At 41.9% G+C, this 19,307-nt stretch overlaps 1 protein-coding gene across 2 annotated transcripts; it reads right to left on the bottom strand.

Annotated features, from left to right (window-relative positions):
- Nucleotides 1-826: 826 nt before the first annotated feature.
- akap14 (A-kinase anchoring protein 14) lies at nucleotides 827-18,750 on the bottom strand. Of its 2 annotated transcripts, XM_072595508.1 has the most exons (6): nucleotides 18,596-18,750; nucleotides 18,259-18,385; nucleotides 6,899-6,996; nucleotides 5,050-5,229; nucleotides 2,520-2,572; nucleotides 827-943 (listed from the first exon to the last, which is right to left on the bottom strand). In XM_072595508.1, the coding sequence occupies exons 2-6, from the start codon at nucleotides 18,377-18,379 to the stop codon at nucleotides 859-861; spliced, it is 537 nt and encodes a 178-aa protein (XP_072451609.1). In that variant the 5' UTR covers nucleotides 18,380-18,385; nucleotides 18,596-18,750; the 3' UTR covers nucleotides 827-858. The 2 variants fall into 2 exon arrangements, with proteins under 2 accessions (XP_072451609.1, XP_072451608.1); XM_072595507.1 differs by having other exon boundaries at nucleotides 18,259-18,750.
- Between the last annotated feature and the right edge of the window lie 557 nt (nucleotides 18,751-19,307).

Genomic DNA, 19,307 nt, shown 5'->3' on the forward strand with positions numbered 1-19,307 from the left:
AATTCTGCTTTATCATGTAGAGGGCTGTACAAAACCAAAATATGTTGGTTTTAATTCATGACTAATATTATAGCTAACTGGGGCACTGGTATTATACTGTCCTCATCTCTGTTTTTGGCTAAGAAATGATCATCCAAATTAATCTCCATTCTTGGCAATCTCTAGTGGAAAATGGATATCACAGAACATCAGCTTTCTCTGCCGTTATCTTAATGAGAATGAAACCACCCACATGACTAGAATACCCACTAGGGGAAGGTAAAACAGATATTGTTTACAGCACACCCATGAATAAGCACCCTCAGAAAGAGGACTGAGTTCTGGATGTAGGCTTGCTCGCTGAGCTGGAAGGTTCATTTCCAGACGTTTCGTCACCCTACCAGATAACATCTTCAGTGGGCCTCCAGGCGAAACACTGCTGATAATTCCTGCTTTATCTATATTATTTCTATCACTCAAAGAATCCCAAACATATAAATAGAAAGCAGGAATTATCAGCAGTGCTTCGCCTGGAGACCCACTGAAGATGTTACCTAGTATGGTGACAAAGTATTTGGAAATGAACCTTCCAGCTGAGCGAGCAAACCTACATCCAGAACCTCAACCTGAGCTTACAAGTCTTCTCAAAACTTGCTGAGAGAACTGAGTTCTGAAAAGCCTTGCACCTCACCATTGGGACTGAAATAAATATAAGTAACTTGGGAAGAGTGGGGGCAGAAAGCAACCAGAGCCCATGGACCCATCACAGCAAGTTATATCTTTGAAAAGACAAAAAGTTAGAAAAAAACATTTAATAAAGAGATAGAAATCTATTTATTTTCTCTCCTTTATACACAAAAGTACACTTGCAAAAACATTCTAAAAGGTCACTTGTTCCATTAATATAATTTTGCTTTCGATGATGTCTTTTAGCCATTTTTCTCTGAATCTTGATTTACCAGGTCTAAAGAAAAGAACAAAATGCTTTAATTTGCTCAAAATTATTTCAGTATTGTCCACACACAAACCATTTATGAAAACAACAATATAATTTTTACTTGCTGCTAAAAGTCATTGGTCGGTAAGCTAAAGAAACTGATGCTGGTAATTTGGGGTAAACTGGGCACTTTTCAGTCATTTAGCAATCCTGACTTAATAAGTGCAAGACAAAAAAGCTTTGGCACTGCATCTTTTTGTTCAGCAACATTGAAATTCTGTAAAACCAAGCAACTGAAAGTAAATTTTCTTCTTGCTTTTGAGACCAATACAAGATACAGAAGAACTCCAGTGTAAATAACATCACAGTACTCACTCAAGTTAAATAGTTATATAATCTTTCAAAAACATATGCCATTAAGCAATACCAATCTCTACGAGGACAAAATAATCCATGTTTTTTGTGAACATGGAATCTACCCATGAGCAGCAAAGCCATATTTTAAAAAGTGATTTCTGTATTTTAATGTTTTTGAGTTTCTCTATGTTTGAACTTTGCTCCCTCTTCAGAATGTAATTTGAACCTTTGTTAGGATTTAAGCTTTCACAGATCAGATAGCATATGATCCATGTTTAATGGTTTAAACTTCTCAAAGACTAGATTGGTTTTGCACTATTATCCCATTACAATAAAGCAAATGTCAAGATATCAAACATTGCAGTGAAAACCATCGTGTGGGAGGAAGCTGAAGGTGGCGTAATTTCCTTTCCTCTGTGGTGGTTAATAGAGAATCAGTTCATGAAGTAATCTGCTGACAGTCAATTTAGAAAAGGACTCTGTGGCAGGGAAGAGCTTGTTTATGTCTGTTGTAAAACCTCACCCTCCCTATCATACTGAAAACCATGTCACATGGTTTAACAATATTATCACAGGGAAGAATGGCTGTGACCAACAGTAAAAGGGAATTACATTTTTAGATATAAAATCTTGACTTCAAAATGCCTGCAAGTTGAAAATGCATGCTCTATGTAATACAAGGGAACCTTCTATATATTCAGTAACTGTATCCACAGTTGTCAGGTAACACCCCACTGCATAAGGACCTGAAACAGAAAATATCTGTGGGACTGCAACATCCAAAAGACTGGGGAATGCGACGGCTGAGTTGCCTTCTGTGCTGTAACCATTCTCTGATTATACTGTACCCAGGGAAGATGAAGTCCTGAAATTAATTGTAGTTCAAATCAATCCACTAAGAGCCTGATTTCAAATCCCAATATGTTACATAAAGTGACTGTGAAGCTGCCAGTTTGTCATCATAATCCAGTTGCGTCACTGAAGACCTTTAAGGGACAAAATTGGCTGTTTAAGCCCATTCTGGCTTGTGTGTCCTGCCAGCCCAACACCAATTTGATTGATTCCTAGTCTTCCAAAGTGATCTAGCAAGCCAATCATTTATTTGCAAAAGCACTACTCATGAAGAAGGCAGCTCACTATAATTTCTCAGGGGATCAAGAGGTGGGAAAAAAATGCCAACGACACTCCAGTTGGGAATGAGTTTCAACACCTAAACAATTGCTACAATTTTCAATAAACTATTTACCTGTGTAGAAGTCTGTTTGATTCAAAATAAAAGTAAACTTCAACTGGGAAAATCTAAAAGAAAACAAAGGTTCACCTTCAATAAAGTGACTGATACTATGTTTCTTTTCAAATTTGCAAGTAACATACACTGTATATCATATTAATTAAATTATGTACTTGTCACCACTTTAACTTAATTCTTCAAGTTGTCAGTGCATCATAAATTAAAAGGCACCATGTTGTAACCTTTCAAATTATGCCTGTTTTTTTATTTGCTCATTGGATGTGAATGTCACTGCTGGACCAGCATACATTGCCCATCCCTAATTGTCTAGAGGTAACTGAGAGTCAACCACAGGACTGTGAATTTGGAGTCACATGTAGGCCAGACCAGGAAAGGCTGGTAGATTTTCTTCCCTGAAGGACATTAGTGAACCAGATGGGTTCTTATGACAATCAACATTGATTTAATGGTTATCAGGAGATTTAAAATTCCAGACTTTTTTTTAAAATGAAATTTGAATTCAATCATCTGCCACAGTGGGATTTAAACCTGGATCCCCAGAATATTAGCTGAGTTTCTGGATTAATAGTCTAGTGATGGCACCAGGTCATTGTCTCTCCATTAATGTTAATGTTGACACTGATGAGATATGTTGATAAATGTTTATTGGGGGGGGAGTTCAAGGATCAAAGAAACATTTCTCACATTTTTCTGACGGGCAGAATTGAAAACCTCAGTTTCAGTCAGGATCAAGCAACTGCCTCAGGCAACTGTCTGTGTGGAGTTTGCACATTCTCCCCATGTCTGCGTGGGTATTCTCTGGGTGCGCCAATTTCCTCCCACAGTCCAAAAATGTGCAGGTTAGGTGAATTGGCTATGCTAAATTGCCCATAGTGTTAGGTGTAAGGGAATGGGTCTGGGTGGGTTGCTCTTCGGAGGGTCGGTGTGGACTTGCTGGGCTGAAGGGCCTGTTTCCACACTAAGTAAGTAATCTAATCAATGTGGAGAAACCAGCGTTCACTCAGTGATTGTGGAGAATTATGTCTTGTAATCATTGGAAAAGGTCCCTCTGAACATATTGCATCTTTTAGCTTTACCCCATGTTCTCATCTCTGATATGGCCAGAGGTTCAGGTGAACAAAGGAAATATGACACAGATACTCTGAAGCTTTCCTTGAAGTGCAGCAACATTGACATTAATGAGTGGGAGGAGCTTGTTACACATTATTCAAAATGGCGACAATTGCAAGTCCAAACAACTTAAAGATTAGGCAGACTGCAGCAAAAAAAGGAAAGAGAGGAAGAAAATCCTTCAATCCAGGTCCCATTACCTCACAAGACATTCTTCCCCATGTGCCCAAGTTTCTGAAGATCAGAAATGGTTCCATTTACTGACAACATGACCCACTGCAGAAACCCGTGACCTGAAGTTGAAGAGGTTCTCAAATTGTGGACTCCTACTATATTTACTGCTGAAAATACCAGTTTAATTAATAATGGATTATCTATCACTAAGAATAGACCCTTCCACTTTTTTCCATCAGGTTACAAAAACTTTGAAAACACATACCAACAGATTCAAGAACAGCATCTTCCCAGCTGTTGTCAGACTTTGAACAGACCTCATATGAGAATTAAACTTTCTCTGCACCTTCTCTAAAACTGTATCACTACATTCAGTCTTCTGTTCTATTACCCTGATCTACTTATGTAGTGATTGTAATAAGGTCAGCCAGCTGGACCTCATAAAATATGAGTTCTCTGATTGGAGCTGTTAACTTGGCCCAATCAAGGAGCTCTGCCTAACAAATCTCAACAAGAGTCTGAGAGGTTATGTTACCTCTGAGATCTGGCTGGGAGGAAAGCAGACCAGTGTCAAGTACCATGCATATGTAGATAAAGGGTGACTTGGTGACGGAATACCAGCCTCTGTGGAGTTATTTCATGTAAGGTATGATTTGTCTGGATAGCACACAAAATAATATTTTCCACTGTATCTCAGTACATGCAATAATAATAGATCAAATTAAAGGGTTGTGTCTGCAAAGGTTTAACGTATAAATGATTTGGAGATGCTGATGTTGGACTCGGGGTGTACAAAGTTAAAAATCACACAACACCAGGTTATAGTCCAACTGGTTTAATTGGAAGGACTAGCTTTCAGAGCACCGCTCCTTCATCAGGTGGTTGTTGGAGTGGCACTCCAAAAGCCAGTGCTTCCAATTAAACCTGTTGGACTATAACCTGGTGTTGCGTGATTTTTAACTTAACGTATAAAGGCAATGATTGCTAGTTTGTGGTGAATTCATAATGACCTCTTTGGCACTCACAATCAACCTTTTCCTCATACAGATTTTACTGGTTTTGATTCTTATAGAACATCCTATAACAAAATGAAACACAAAAATTCACCTTGAAGATCCCAGCCTCAGAATGCCACAGTTACTGGTTTCAGATGTCTCAATGGAAGCCTTAGAGTGCTAACCACATATCATGTAAAAATTCATCAGAAAAGAGAATGGATTTACTATGCTTATTTACTCACTGGTGGTTTAACTTTAGAGATTTCTATGATAAAGTAAGTAGAGGCTGTTGCTCGTGGGATGGGCTTTCTCCGAGTTGGTATACTCCATCGTACACGATAATGATGTTGAATACGGTATTCCAGCTCCTCCTCTTTCAGGTAGTCTAGGCAATGAAGCCAGCAATTGGAAAACTCCCATGTCTGTTAGTGTACAACATAACTCATATTAACAGCTACTTTACTGTCAAGAAATGAAACCCACAAGAGGTTTTGTAAGTTATAAAATACTCTCCCCACCTGCCATCACTCCTATTTCAATTTTGTCCTCATTATACATATTTAAGAAACTGGTCAAAAATCTGATAAGCTGAGAACCAAGCAGGGTGTCTATAATTTGCAGATTTGGACAGAGAAATGGCAGATGGAGTTTAATCCAGACGTTTACCAGGCACAGTGGTTAGCACTGCTGCCTCACAACACCAGAGACCCGGGTTCAATTCCAGCCTCAGGCAACTGTCTGTGCGAAGTTAGACACATTCTCCCCGTGTCTGCGTGGGTTTCCTCCGGGTGCTCCGGTTTCCTCCCACAGTCCAAAGATGTGCAGGTTAGGTGAATTGGCCATGCTAAATTGCCTGTAGTGTTAGGTGAAGGGGTAAATGTAGGGGAATGGTTCTGGGTGGGTTGCTCTTTGGCAGGTCAATGTGGACCTTTTGAGCCGAAGGGCCTGTTTCCACACTAAGTAATCTAATCAAATGCGAGGTGATGCATTTTGGAAGATTAAATTCAGGTACGAATTATATAATAAAATAGCAGAACCCTTAGAAGCATTGACATATGGAAGGATCTGGGCATACAGGTCTACACAACCCTGAAATTGGCAAAATAAGTGGATAAGGTGGTCAGGAAGGCATACTTACCTTCATTGGCCAGTACATTGAACATAAAAGTTGGCAAGTTACTTTGCAGTTGTATAAAACTTTTAGTTAGACCACATTTGGAATATTGCGTGCAGTTCTGGTCACCACACTACCAGAAGGACATTGGAGAGGATGAAAGGAAGGTTTACCATGATATTTCCTGGTCTAGAGAATTTTAGTTAGAAAGAGAGGTTGGATTATTTTCACTCAAAATGTGGTGACCTGACGGAAGTCTACAAAATTATGAGGCATGGTTGGAGAGATAGAGGCATTTTCCCAAGATGGAAAGGTCAACTACAAGAGGGTAGAGGTTCAAAGTGAGAGGGGGACAGTTTACGGGAAAAGCATGGGTTAAATTTTTCACACAGGGTGGTGGGTGCCTATAACACACGGCCAGTGGAGGTGGTGAAAGCAGGCACATGAGCAATGTTTGAGGCATATCTTGATAGACACATAAATTGCAGAAAAACAGAGAGATAGAAACTGCGAATGGGCATAAGTACTGGGCCTAAATAAGGATATGAAATCGGCACAGGTTTGGTGGGCTGAAGGGCTTGTTCCTGTGCTGTATTGTACTGGATCTTGTATATTTGCTGTGGAAGGTTTCATATATAAAAGGCACTGCAGTAAAGAACTTCGAGGAGAAAGTGAGGACTGCAGATGCTGGAGATCAGAGCTGAAAATGTGTTGCTGGAAAAGCACAACAGGTCTGGCAGCATCCAAGGAGCAGGAGAATTGACGTTTCGGTCATGAGTCCTGAAAAAGGGCTCATGCCCGAAATGTCGATTCTCCTGCTCTTTGGATGCTGCCTGACCTGCTGTGCTTTTCCAGCAACACATTTTCAGCACTGCAGTAAAGAAGGTTGGGTGACAGACAAAGTAAAAGGTAAAAAAACAGAAACCACAGAATAGAACAATCCTGTGGATCACTCATCAAGTATGTGGAAAACTTACAGAAATATATTCTTCTATTTGTTTTGCTCCAATGGCAACTGTGAAGTCCTTGTTTGTAACCCATTCGATGTTACTGACTTGGAAACTGGGCTGTTCTTCTAGAAGAAAAATATGCAAATGATAGAAGTGTTTGACGAATTGTTTGAAGATATTAATGACAAGAAACATTAATTTAATTTTAAAAATTTGAATTTATATATACAGCCTATTGTATTGAAACTACACCACATACGAAACGAAGTACACTGTTCTGAACTGAATGACCATTTAATTCTGACAATTCTTCATTCTTTCACTGACTATGGTTAAGACAAAGAAGGAAGCATATGTAAGGTATAGACAGGATAGATCGAGTGAATCCTTAGAAGAGTATAAAGGAAGTAGGAGTACACTTAAGAGGAAAATCAGGAGGGCAAAAAGGGGACACGAGATAGCTTTGGCAAATAAAATTAAGGAGAATCCAAAGGGTTGTTACAAATATATTAAGGACAAAAGGGTAACTAGGGAGAGAATACGGCCCCTCAAAGATCAGCAAGGCAGCCTTTGTGTGGAGCCACAGAAAATGGAGGAGATACTAAATAAGTATTTTGCATAAGTATTTACTGTGGAAAAGGATATGGAAGATATAGACTGTAGGGAAATAGATGGTGACATCTTGCAAAATGTCCAGATTACAGAGGAGGAAGTGCTGGATGTCTTGAAATGGTTAAAGGTGGATAAATCCCCAGGACCTGATCAGGTGTACCCGAGAACTCTGTGGGAAGCTAGAGAAGTAATTGCTGGGCCTCTTGCTGAGATAATTGTATCATCGATGGTCACAGGTGAGATGCCAGTAGACTGGAGGTTGGTAAATGTGGTGCCACTGTTTAAAAAGGGTGGTAAGGACAAGTAAGGGAACTACAGACCAGTGAGCCTGACCTCAGTGGTGGGCAAGTTGTTGAAGGGAATCCTGAGGGACAGGATGTACATGTATTTGGAAAGGCAAGGACTGATTAGGGATAGTCAACATGGCTTTGTGCATGGGAAATCCTATCTCACAAACTTGATTGAGTTTTTTGATGAAGTAACAAAGAGGATTGATGAGGGCAGAGCGGTAGATGTGATCTATATGGACTTCAGTAAGGCATGCAACAAGGTTCCCCATGGGAGACTGATTAGCAAGGTTAGATCTCATGGAATACAGGGAGAATAGACATTTGGATACAGAACTGGCTCAAAGTTAGAAGACAGAGGGTGGTGGTGGAAGGTTGTTTTTCAGACTGGAGGCCTGTGACCAGTGGAGTGCCACAAGGTGCTGGGCCCTCTACTTTTTGCCATTTACAAAAATGATTTGGATGTGAGCATAAGAGGTACAGTTAGGAAGTTTGCAGATGACACCAAAATTGGAGGTGTCGTGGACAGCAAAGAGGGTTACCTCAAATTACAACAGGATCTTGATCAGATGGGCCAATGGGCTGAGAAGTGGCAGATGGAGAAAAATGCAAGGTGCTACATTTTGGGAAAGCAAATCTTAGCAAGACTTATACACTTTTCGGCAGTACGGTGGCACAGTGGTTAGCACTGTTGCCTCACAGCGCCAGAGATCCGGGTTCAATTCCCGCCTCAGGTGACTAACTGTGTGGAGTTTGCACGTTCTCCCCGTGTCTGTGTGGGTTTACTCCGGGTGCTCCGGTTTCCTCCCACAGTCCAAAGATGTGCAGGTCAGGTGAATTGGCCATTCTAAATTGCCCGTAGTGTTAGGTAAGGGGTAAATGTAGGGGTATGGGTGGGTTGCACTTCAGAGGGGCGGTGTGGACTTGTTGGGCCGAAGGGCCTGTTTCCACACTGTAAATAATCTAATCTAAAACATTTTTCATGCATGGGAGGTACAGAATGGTGATTTTGAAAGAGGAATGCAAGGGTGAAACAAGGTGCAATTCTCAAAGGAGGAGGAAGTGACCAAGATGTATTACAGACATACAAGTTAAGAGCAAGAGAAGGCCATTTGGCCCCTCAAGCCAGTTCTGTTATTCAATGAGGTCATGGTTGTACTGAATGTGGCATAATGTGGGAGATTAGAAATATAGTTTCTGCAGGTGGGGGAGGGGGTGTTGTTGAGGGGGGGACATTACACAAATGGTCGCAGGATTCTTGCAGCATACTTAAGGCTAAGATTTTAATGAATATAGAGGATTTTGTTTAAGAAATAGTTTTAAACTAAGAAATAACTTTAAAGTGTTGTAGTTGACCACAAAATAAGCAGCAGGGGCATTTCACAATAAAGCTTATAGTATGATAAGAGAAACTGGATAAAAGAACAAGCTGTAACAAACAAGGAACAAAGAATGCCGACATACAAGGACAGCAGGACGGCCAGATAAGAAAATAACTAGAGAGAGAAAAAAACAAGTGAGGTAATCGAGTTATGATAGGATGGGAAAAGGGAGGTGCGATTCCGCAACTTGCAAACTGAATAAGAATGCTGACATGTTTTGTTTTCGAGCGCATTTCTGTTTGATTGCAGAGGCGTCCGGTACTTGCAAAGCCATAATAAAACTGTTCTTGTTTCCAAGGCTTTGTCTCAGGCTGATTTGTGAGTGAGTTCTGTTTCTCACAATTGGGGGCCTCATTCTGGGGTCCAAAACTCCAACCGCTCGACACTCTTGGGACGACAGGGGAGGTGCATCTCACCGATTTTGGTGATCTCCGACTCCCTTGCTTGTCGTTCGCGGTTTGGGCAAGAACGATCTGGACTGGGAGACCCTGGAAACAAGGCGGGCAGACACGGCGGATTCGGTCGGGCAACTCTTGTGCACAAGAGCCGGGTAGGGAAAGGTCTTAAAGGATATATCCGGGCGACCGGGGGCAGCAGTATTTGCTGCAGGAACTGCCGCGGGACGGGGTGCACCAAAATGACCAGGTAACTCTGTGCACAAACCAAGGTAAGAAAAGAGACCTTTTTTTAAGGTTAAGGATTTTACAGATTATGAAATAAATTGTTAAATTCTGTTCTTTTTACAGGTCATGGCTGCCTTACTATCAGTTTCTAACTACTCTCTTTTATCCTTACATAAAAGTGATTTATGGAAAACAGTTAAAGTCTCAAAAAGCGTATAATTGGTCAGATTAATCGGATGAGTAAGGTCCCTTACTCAAGTCAGGGCCCTGAAGGTGGTGTGGAAGAAGGTGACACCGGACCTTGTTAAGATTAATTAAATTAGCAATAACGGGACGCACGGGGAGTTGCCTGGGTAACGATCGATCTGTAAATAACGTTAAAGGGGGATATATCCCACCCGACAGTCCTTTGGGGAGAATGTTGGGTAATTGGGAACACAACTCCCGGACGCGGGAAAAAGATAAGGCTACAATGATAAACTATTGCTGTTTCGTTTGGACTAGAGAAAGTATTAAGGCGCCTGGTATTTTTTTTGGCCCAAATATGGGTCCGATGAGGATTGGCTGTGTCAAGATCTTAATATATATATCAATCAAAAAGAACCGTACAGTCAAAAAGAGTCCGATTATGCGGCTTGTTGGATAGGGAGCGCGGGAGTAAAATTATGTCCCATGAATACGGAGGAATCAGGGAAAGAACAGAAAAAGAATGAACAAAGGAAGCCACAATGGGATCCCTTAACATGTTTGCTGCCCCCATATACTACTCCCCGGAATGAGCCTACAGCTCCCGAAGTAGAACCGAGTGCAGACACAGAGAGGGGAACGGACTCTGAACTAAAAGATGCAGAACCTGGGGGGGGGAGCTCAGAATCACTCGATCCACCACACGTAAAGGAGAGGCAGAGATAATGGAAAATATAAAATTATGTCCTTTACGAGAGGTTCCGATTGGGGAAGGTACAACCGGATATGTAAACGCTCCCTTAACTAGCAGTGAAGTTAGGGTCTTTAAAAAAGGAAATAAAAAGTTTAATAGAGGATCCGGTTGGACTAGCCGAACAATTAGATCAATTCCTAGGGCCTAATTTATACACCTGGGGAGAACTGATGGCAGTTTTAGGAACGTTATTTTCAGGGGAAGAACGAGGTATGATTAGGAGAGTGGCTTTACAGGAATGGGAAAAGAAGCACCCAGTTGGGGAAGAAGGGGCCCCAGCAGAACAGAAATTCCCAAATGTTGACCCTCATTGGCAAAATAATGACAGAGAAGATAGGGAGTCAATGCGGGATCTACGAGAAATGGTAATATTAGGAATTAAAGAGGCAGCACTGAGATCACAAAACTTTGTTAAGGCCTTTGAAGTACGACAAGAGAAGGATGAAACCCCTTCTGCATTTCTTAAAAGGCTCAAGGAGGCCACAAGGAAGTATTCGGGAATGGATCCCGATAATCCGATAGCACAGGGACTCTTAAACGTCGAGTTTGTAACTAAATCATGGCCGGACATACAAAAGAAATTACAGAAATTAGATGGATGGAGTGAAAGACAGATGGAAGAACTGTGACGTGAGGCACAGAAAGTGTATGTGAAAAGGGAAGATGAGAAGCAGAAACAGAAAGACAAAATGATGGTGGAGGCAGAAGAAGAAATAACAAAAAGGAGACTGGGATCAGGGGATAACAGGAAGGGTAGGGGAGGACATGAAACACAAAGGTCGGACACCCGGGAAAGGAGGCAACAGGCAGGGTGTTACCATTGCGGGAAAGTGGGGCATTTTAAACAGGAATGCCCAGGATTAGCACGAGAAAGGGAAACCGTTTCCCTAATGACCTTCGATGAGGGATAGGGGAGTCAGGGGTTCCTTCCTCCTGAGACCCACCGGGAACCCTTGATAAATTTAAAGGTGGGACCTGAAGGGGAGGAGGTAGTATTTTTGATGGACACGGGAGCGGCACGGTCATCCCTAAGTTTTAGACCTACCGGTGTTAAATTGACTAAGGAGTATCTTAAGGTTTCCGGAGTAAAAGGCGAAGAACTCTTGGTGCCTATTTTTGAACCAACCCTAATTAGAAGAAATGATGAGGAAGTGATAGGACAATTACTATATATTCCTGACATTGGAAGTAATCTATTAGGTAGGGATTTGATTATATTTCTGGTCTTAAAAATTGGGGTGGAGGATAGTGCAGTAACTGTAACGATGGCTATGTTAACACCAAGTGAAGAAAAACCAATCAGCCCTGACGTGTGGGTGAAAGCGGATAACACAGGGCAAATATTACTCAGTTGGTGATTACATTGACTCAAGAAGATGAGACGGTCCGGGTTAGACAATACCCTATATCGTTGGAAGGCCGTAGAGGTCTGCAACCAGTTATAGATTCTTTGGTAAAAACTGGACTGTTAGAACCAGGTGTGTCGCCCTTTAATATCCCAATACTGCCCGTCTGCAAACGAGATGGAACCCATCGATTGGTGCAGGATCTTAGGGCATTGAACCAATTGGTTCGAACAAAACACCCGGTGGTACCTAATCCATATACTTTGCTAGGCAAAATACCGTGTAACCACCACTGGTTTAGTGTAATAGATTTAAAAGGTGCATTCTGGGCTTGCCCTCTGGCCCCAGAAAGCCACAACATGTTTGCTTTTGAATGGGATAACCCATACACTGGTAGAAAACAACAGTTCTGATGGACGGTACTTCCCCAGGGATTCACAGAATCACCTAATCTATTCGGGCAAGTACTGGAACAGGTCCTGGAACAACATAAAATGCCTCGGGGAACGTCATTGTTACAACATGTGGACGATTTACTTGTATCAGGACAAAAGAGAGATGACGTGAGTTTAGCCACCAATAGACTGTTAAATTTCCTAGGGCAACAGGGTTTAAGAGTATCTAGGAATAAATTGCAATAAGTAGAGAAAGAGGTGAAATACTTAGGACACCTTATTAGTGAGGGCACTAGGCGCATTAACCCTGAGAGAATTAAAGGGATACTAGAACTGCCCCCTTCCGACCACCAAACAAGAATTACGGAAGTTCTTGGGGCTGGTGGGCTATTGTAGACTATGGATAGAGGCATATGCCCAGAAAACGAAGGGGTTATATTACAAATTGACAGAATCTGAACATGAAAGACTGCACTGGACAGAAGAGGAAAAGGAAGGGTTACATGAGTTGAAGCGTAGTCTAATACGAGCTCTGGTGTTGGCCCTTCCCTCCCTAGATAAGCCATTCCACCTTTTTGTGACAGTAAATGATGGAGCAGCCTTAGGAGTGTTAACCCAGAAAGGAGGGGGAAAGAGATAGCCCATAGCCTTCCTGTCCAAGATCTTGGACCCTGTCTCGAGAGGACGGCCTGAATGTATACAGGCAGTAGCAGCCACTGCCATACTGGTAGAAGAAAGCTGTAAACTTACATTTGGAAGGGCACTAGTTATTAGTACCCCCCATCAAGTTAGAACTATGTTAAACCAAAAGGCAGGGAGATGGTTGACAGACTCACGAATCTTAAAATATGAAGTCATCCTGATGGAGAGAGATGACCTTGTGTTAGCAACAGACACCAGTCTAAATCCAGCTACCTTCCTATGGAAGGAGAACCTCTGGACAAACGAGAATTAGACCATGACTACCTGGATATCAGAGTATCAAACCAAAGTTAGACAGGACCTAAAGGATATCCCCTTACATGACGGGGACAGACTGTTTATAGACAGATCATCAAGAGTAGTACAAGGAAAAAGACACAATGAATATGCAGTAGTGGACGGTAATGAGAATCGAACGGTTGAGGCTGACCGGTTGCCTAATGCATGGTCGGCCCACACTTGTGAGTTGTATGCATTAAACCAAGCTTTAAAACAATTAGAGAACCGAGATGGGACAATTTACACCGACTCTAAGTATGCCTATGGGGTGGTACATACCTTCGGAAAAATATGGCAAGAACATGGACTAATCAATAGCCAGGGAAAGGAATTGATACACAAAGAGTTGATTGGACAAATGTTGAAAAATTTGGAAATACCCTGGGAAATAGCTATAGTCCATGTACCTGGGCATTAGAAGGGGAACACTCTAGAAGCAAGAGGGAATAGGCTAGCAGATGAGGCAGCCAAAGAGGCAGCTATGAGCCATACAGTAATAAAAATACGGGTTCTCACACCCATAATGGAGTCCCCTTCCGTGAACCCCGTGTACACAGAAGAGGAGGAAAAGGAATTCCAGGAAATGGGGGCTAATAAGACAACCCAAGGAAGATGGATCCTCCCAAATGGAAGGGAGTTATTAAGTAAACCAGTCATGAGAAACATCCTAACCACCTTGCACCAAGGCAGTCATTGGGGCTCCCAAGCTATGTGTGACATAGTGTTAAGGAAGTACGGATGTAAAGGGATATACACATTAGCCAAGCAGGTATGCGCAGGATGCCCGACTTGCCAAAAGATTAATAAGAAAGTAATGAGAGGGGGGCCAAGAGGTGGAAGAAACCCTGGGGTAAGACCTTTTCAAAGAACACAGGTAGATTACACAGAATTACCCCCAGTAGGGAAACAAAAGTACTTATTAGTCCTAATGGATCACCTAACTGGGTGGGTGGAGGCATTTCCAATGTCCTCAGCTACCTCGAAAGGAGTAGTGAAAACTCTTTTAGAAAATATAATTCCTCGATATGGAGTGGTGGAAAGTATAGATTCAGACCAAGGTAGCCATTTTACCTCTAAGATCCTATAAGAAGTAATGGCGGGATTAGAAATCTCTTGAGAATTCCACACTCCTTGGCACCCGCCTTCCTCTGGATGGGTGGAACGAATGAATCAAACCTGAAAGAAGCAATTGTCTAAGCTAGTCCTAGAGACTCGATTACCATGGACAAAATGTTTACCTATCACGTTGCTACGCATTAGGACTGCGCCTAGGCGTGATATTGGCCTCTCTCCTTATGAGATGATGTTTGGATTACCTTTCTTGGGTGGAAGAGGGGAATTACCAACTGTAGATTTCAATGATAAGTTTTTAAAGAACTATATTGTGGCTCTTCTTTGTCTGTCCTTAGGAAGAAGGGTCTGTTGACCCAGACACCTCCATTGAGTTCGCAGTACATCGGATACGACCAGGTGATTGGGTCCTGATAAAGACCTGAAAAGATACCAAACTGCACCCAAGCTGGGAGGGACCGTTCCTAACCCTCCTGATTACTGAAACAGCCGTCAGAACTGCTGAAAAAGGGTGGCATCATCACACTCGTTTTAAGGGCCCCGTGGTCGCTCCTTCCCCTTCGGCAGAGTAGCAAGCTCATCCTACAGACAACCCTCCAAAAATCAAGCTGAGCAAAAAGAATGGACTGAGATAAGAGACTATTAAGTATTGGTTAAAAAAAACAGTATCCCAAAACAATTGTAAGTGTTGCATGGACTCACTCCTCCCTGGCATACAAAGGATTAGGGAATAGACAGATAGGGTTGTGAGCTGAAATGAGTGGTCAGCTTTATGTTGTCACGATAATATTGGTGCTAGCTGCCAAGGGGGGTGGGAAAAATCATTTTACCGCTTTATGTCAGAATTATGATAAACTAAAGGGGTATACCGACTGTTGGGTATGTGCGGAGATCCCACACCATGGGGAATCCAGAATTCCTCTCACGGTAATACCACTTACCAAAGAAGAAGTGTACGATGTACAACAATTTGACTCAGGCTCAAATGATACAACTTGGAGATTTGAAAGGGGTAATTATAACTTTGCAGGATGGTTCCCTTGACCAGCCCCGAAAACTCTGGGTGCTATCGACGGCCTTAGAGTTTCCCCACCGAAAGGAGCAGTAAATACCACTTATTTCTGTAATCAGAATGATACCGCACCCTTCTGATTAGAAAAATCATCTTATGTCTACACCAGCCAAGCCACTGCCACAACCATTCCCCGAATATTAAACGGAACATATTGGGTATGCGGCCTGAAGGCCTATCCATTTATTCCCGGGGAAAAATACATTTGCGTGACCGAATGTATAGGAATGCATGCATGTTATGATGTTGATTAAACACTGCCTCAAAGCCAGAAAGGCTGGAGTGGCTGCTGCTACCTTGCCTATATAATTCCCCACTTGAGGCTGTTAAAGAGAGCCCCAAAAATACCTCGGAACAAACAGGGAGTAAGGTAAGTAACCCGGAAAGTAACTGAAGGAGATCACCTCCTCTGGATTTTGATACCTATGTAGGAGTAGAAATACAAAAGTTGGCGGCTTCCCTGGAAGAGTTGGCCAACAATACTGCCGATGCATTGGCCGAAACCCAATCCCAAGTAGCAGCCATAACGACCAAAATGATTGCCACTAGGCTAATGACCCTTCAGAACAAGATGGCTCTGGATTATATTCTAGCAGAGAAGGGTGGTACCTGTGCACTAATTGGAGAGGAATGTAGTACGTACATACCTGAGGTCTCCTCTAACATTACTGATATCTCCAAACATGTGCGAGACAAAATTGCCAAGATAAGGGAGGCCGGTAATCGGTACTGGAACGAAAAAGAATGGGAATGGGGGAATTGGGGATTGACTGGTTGGGGAAGGTGGTTAGTCAATCTAGCTATCTGTGGATTATTGATATTAGTGGGTCTGGTGGTAGGGTTCAATGTCCTAAAATGGGTAATGAGCTGACTGATGACATCCCTTGGGGAAGGAACCCAAATAAATCATCAGATGCTTTTACAATCAGCAGGTGATATGCAACACAGAGAAAGTCAAAGAATGCTTCTAGAGTTCGAGGGACGAACAACACAAATGTAAAATGTAAGATTGTGAACCTCATCGCCAAAAGATGTAAGAGGGCAGAACATAAGAAAATGAATTAAAGGAGACTTAATAAGTGAAGAAACAACAGTTAGAGAAAAAGAAAAAGGGGGAATTGTGGGAGATTAGAAATGTAGTTTCTGCAGGTGGGGGAGGGGGTGTTGTGGGGGGAGAGGAAGGGGAACATTACACAAACGGTTGCGGGATTCTTGCAGCATACTTAAGGCTAAGATTTTAACAAATATTGAGGTTTTTGTTTAAGAAATAGTTTTAAACTAAGAAATAACTTTAAAGCATTTTAGTTGACCACAAAAACCAGCAGCAGGGGCATTTCACAATAAAGCTTATAGTATGATAAGAGAAACTGGATAAAAGAACAAGCTGTAACAAACAAGGAACAAAGAATGCCGACATACAAGGACAGCAGGATGGCCAGATAAGAAAATAACAAGAGAGAAAAAAAACAAGTGAGGCTTATGATAGGATGGGAAAAAAGAGGCGTGATTCTGCAACTTGCAAACTGAATAAGAATGCTTACATGTTTTGTTTTCACATGCATTTTTGCTTGATTGCAGAGGCGTCCTGTACTTGCAAGGCCGTAATAAATTGTTCTTGTTTCCAAGGCTTTGTCTCAGGCTGATTTGTGAGTGAGTTGTATTTCTCACACCTAAGCACCATAATTCCATCTACCCTCACTAACCATTGTGTCCCTAATTTACCAGGAATGAATGATTAATGTTTTGAAGAACAAGAGGCATGTGCCAAACTGCCACCACGACTGTATTGATGGGTTATGTGGTGAAAAATAAAATCAAACAAGAAAGATTCATTAAGGTGGAAGTTTTTATATCAAGTTTCTATTAGGACAGTGATGCACCCATCTCAATATGTTAATGAATGGGAAGGGCCAAGTTCACAAATAAACAGATATTTTGAAGAGAGATGTATAGAGGGGTTCTGAAAGGTCAACCCCCTGGCAAAATCCAGAAGGTGAACAGTGAGGATGATGGGGAATATGAACTGGATGAGAAAGGGCTTTGCAAGATGAATATACTGGATGAGAGGTTGGTGGTTTTAGTGAGGTGGGGAAATTAGGGTTGCAGCTCATAATGTACCAGTGCCAAGGGCCTCAATGAGCTCTTTGGAAGGTGCCATAGGGAAGACGTAGGATTATCCGACAGGGAATCAAGCCTGAGACAGTGACTACAGAGCAGAAGTTCAAGGAATGCTGAAGAGCTGAGGTAGGAAATTAGGAGGTCAGTGTACCTGAGAGGAGAGACGTGAAATTAGGTGTGACAATTGAAGACAGTCTTGGGGGTTAAGGAGGCAAAAAAAATGCACAACAATAGAAATAATTTTTTTAAAGGTACTGCTAATGCTGAAAATCGTAAATAAAACCAGAAAATGCTGGAGAAACTCAGCAGTTCTGATAGGTTCTGTGGACAGAGAAACAGATGTTAAGCTTTGAAATCCAACATGACTCTTCAGAATCTGGAACAGAAATACGATAGAGATAGCAGCACCAGCCAAAATGTACACAGGAATTGCCACAGAAACAGCTCATGCTACATAGGTTTAGTTATGTGAAAACGAGGGCGCGTGAAAACATGATTGGTAAATAGAAACTAGGAAGTAGAATACAGCGCCAAAATGGGATCATTTATTAACGACTTACCGGTCTCTTCCCTACTTTCTGCTTCAAGCTGCAAATCCTGAAGCTGTCTCTTGGCATTCTCCAGAACACCCACGACGATAATGTTAGCTTGTTGCGCTAATAGCTCAGAGAAATGGTCCATGAAGCCCTGCATAAAATAAACCGGTTCTCATAGTTTTATTTAACCAATGAAATGCATCCTCGCCTTGTTTTTCTTTACCATTCTAAGCATCTGGCGCTGCCCACTTCTCTCAATTGACTAAAAAGCTGATGAATAAGGGAGGGAGAAGGGCTGAAAATATGAGATAGAGACATCAGAAAATGCTCAAAATACTTCGCAGGTCAGTCTGTACCATACCGAAAACTTTAATGAGAACTGGGTTCGGTTTTGGAAGATCCAACGCCTGCAGCTGTTTAATTTGTCTCCTTTAAATAATTTTTTTTGCTACAGACTGATAACTATGTAAATTACTGTTTAAAGATGTTGTTCAGCTGTATTCATGTTACCAACGACATGCCCTGGTTTCCACAGTATACATTGACAACAGTAACCAGGGCAACGTTGATCTCCGCCAATAGAATGCGCCTGGGCGTGTAACAACGTTGAATCAGAACCAATTAAACTGACCAGAGATCGAGCGGGATCACGGCGATCTCGGAGAGATTTCTTTCTTGGCCTCGGATAAGGAGCGAGTCAAACTCGGTAATAAGTTGTGTTATACACTAGAGATACAGCACACACTAAAAAATCCTATCAAACGACTTTCTAATCGTTAGAAATCACACAACACCAGGTTATAGTCCAACAGGTTTACTTGGAAGCACTAGCTTTCGGAGCACAGTCCCTTCATCAGGTGGTTGTGGAGCATAAGATCGTAAGGCACAAAGTTTACAGTGTGATGCAACTGAAATTATATATTGAAAAAGACCTGGATTGTTCACTCAGTCTGTCATCTTTTAGAATGATAATGTTGGTTTCAGTTTGTAAGGTATAGGGTTAAAATTGTGCAGAATAAGGGAACAGCTGTTGCTTCTGCAAAAGCTTACATCATAAAATTAGGTTGCGCATG

This window comes from Chiloscyllium punctatum, chromosome 25 (assembly GCF_047496795.1).
Source record: "Chiloscyllium punctatum isolate Juve2018m chromosome 25, sChiPun1.3, whole genome shotgun sequence".
Taxonomy (NCBI): domain Eukaryota; kingdom Metazoa; phylum Chordata; class Chondrichthyes; order Orectolobiformes; family Hemiscylliidae; genus Chiloscyllium; species Chiloscyllium punctatum.

Bases quoted from the DNA above. Each gene is read 5' to 3' on its own strand.
- akap14 (XM_072595507.1), bottom strand. From the start codon at position 18,391: ATGCAGGGCTTCATGGACCATTTCTCTGAGCTATTAGCGCAACAAGCT. The intron at 5,230-6,898 runs GTAAGTTTTCCA...GTACACTAACAG, and splicing joins AAATAGAAGAATATATTTCT to ACATGGGAGTTTTCCAATTG. The intron at 944-2,519 runs GTAAATAGTTTA...TCTTTTCTTTAG, and splicing joins TCAAACAGACTTCTACACAG to ACCTGGTAAATCAAGATTCA.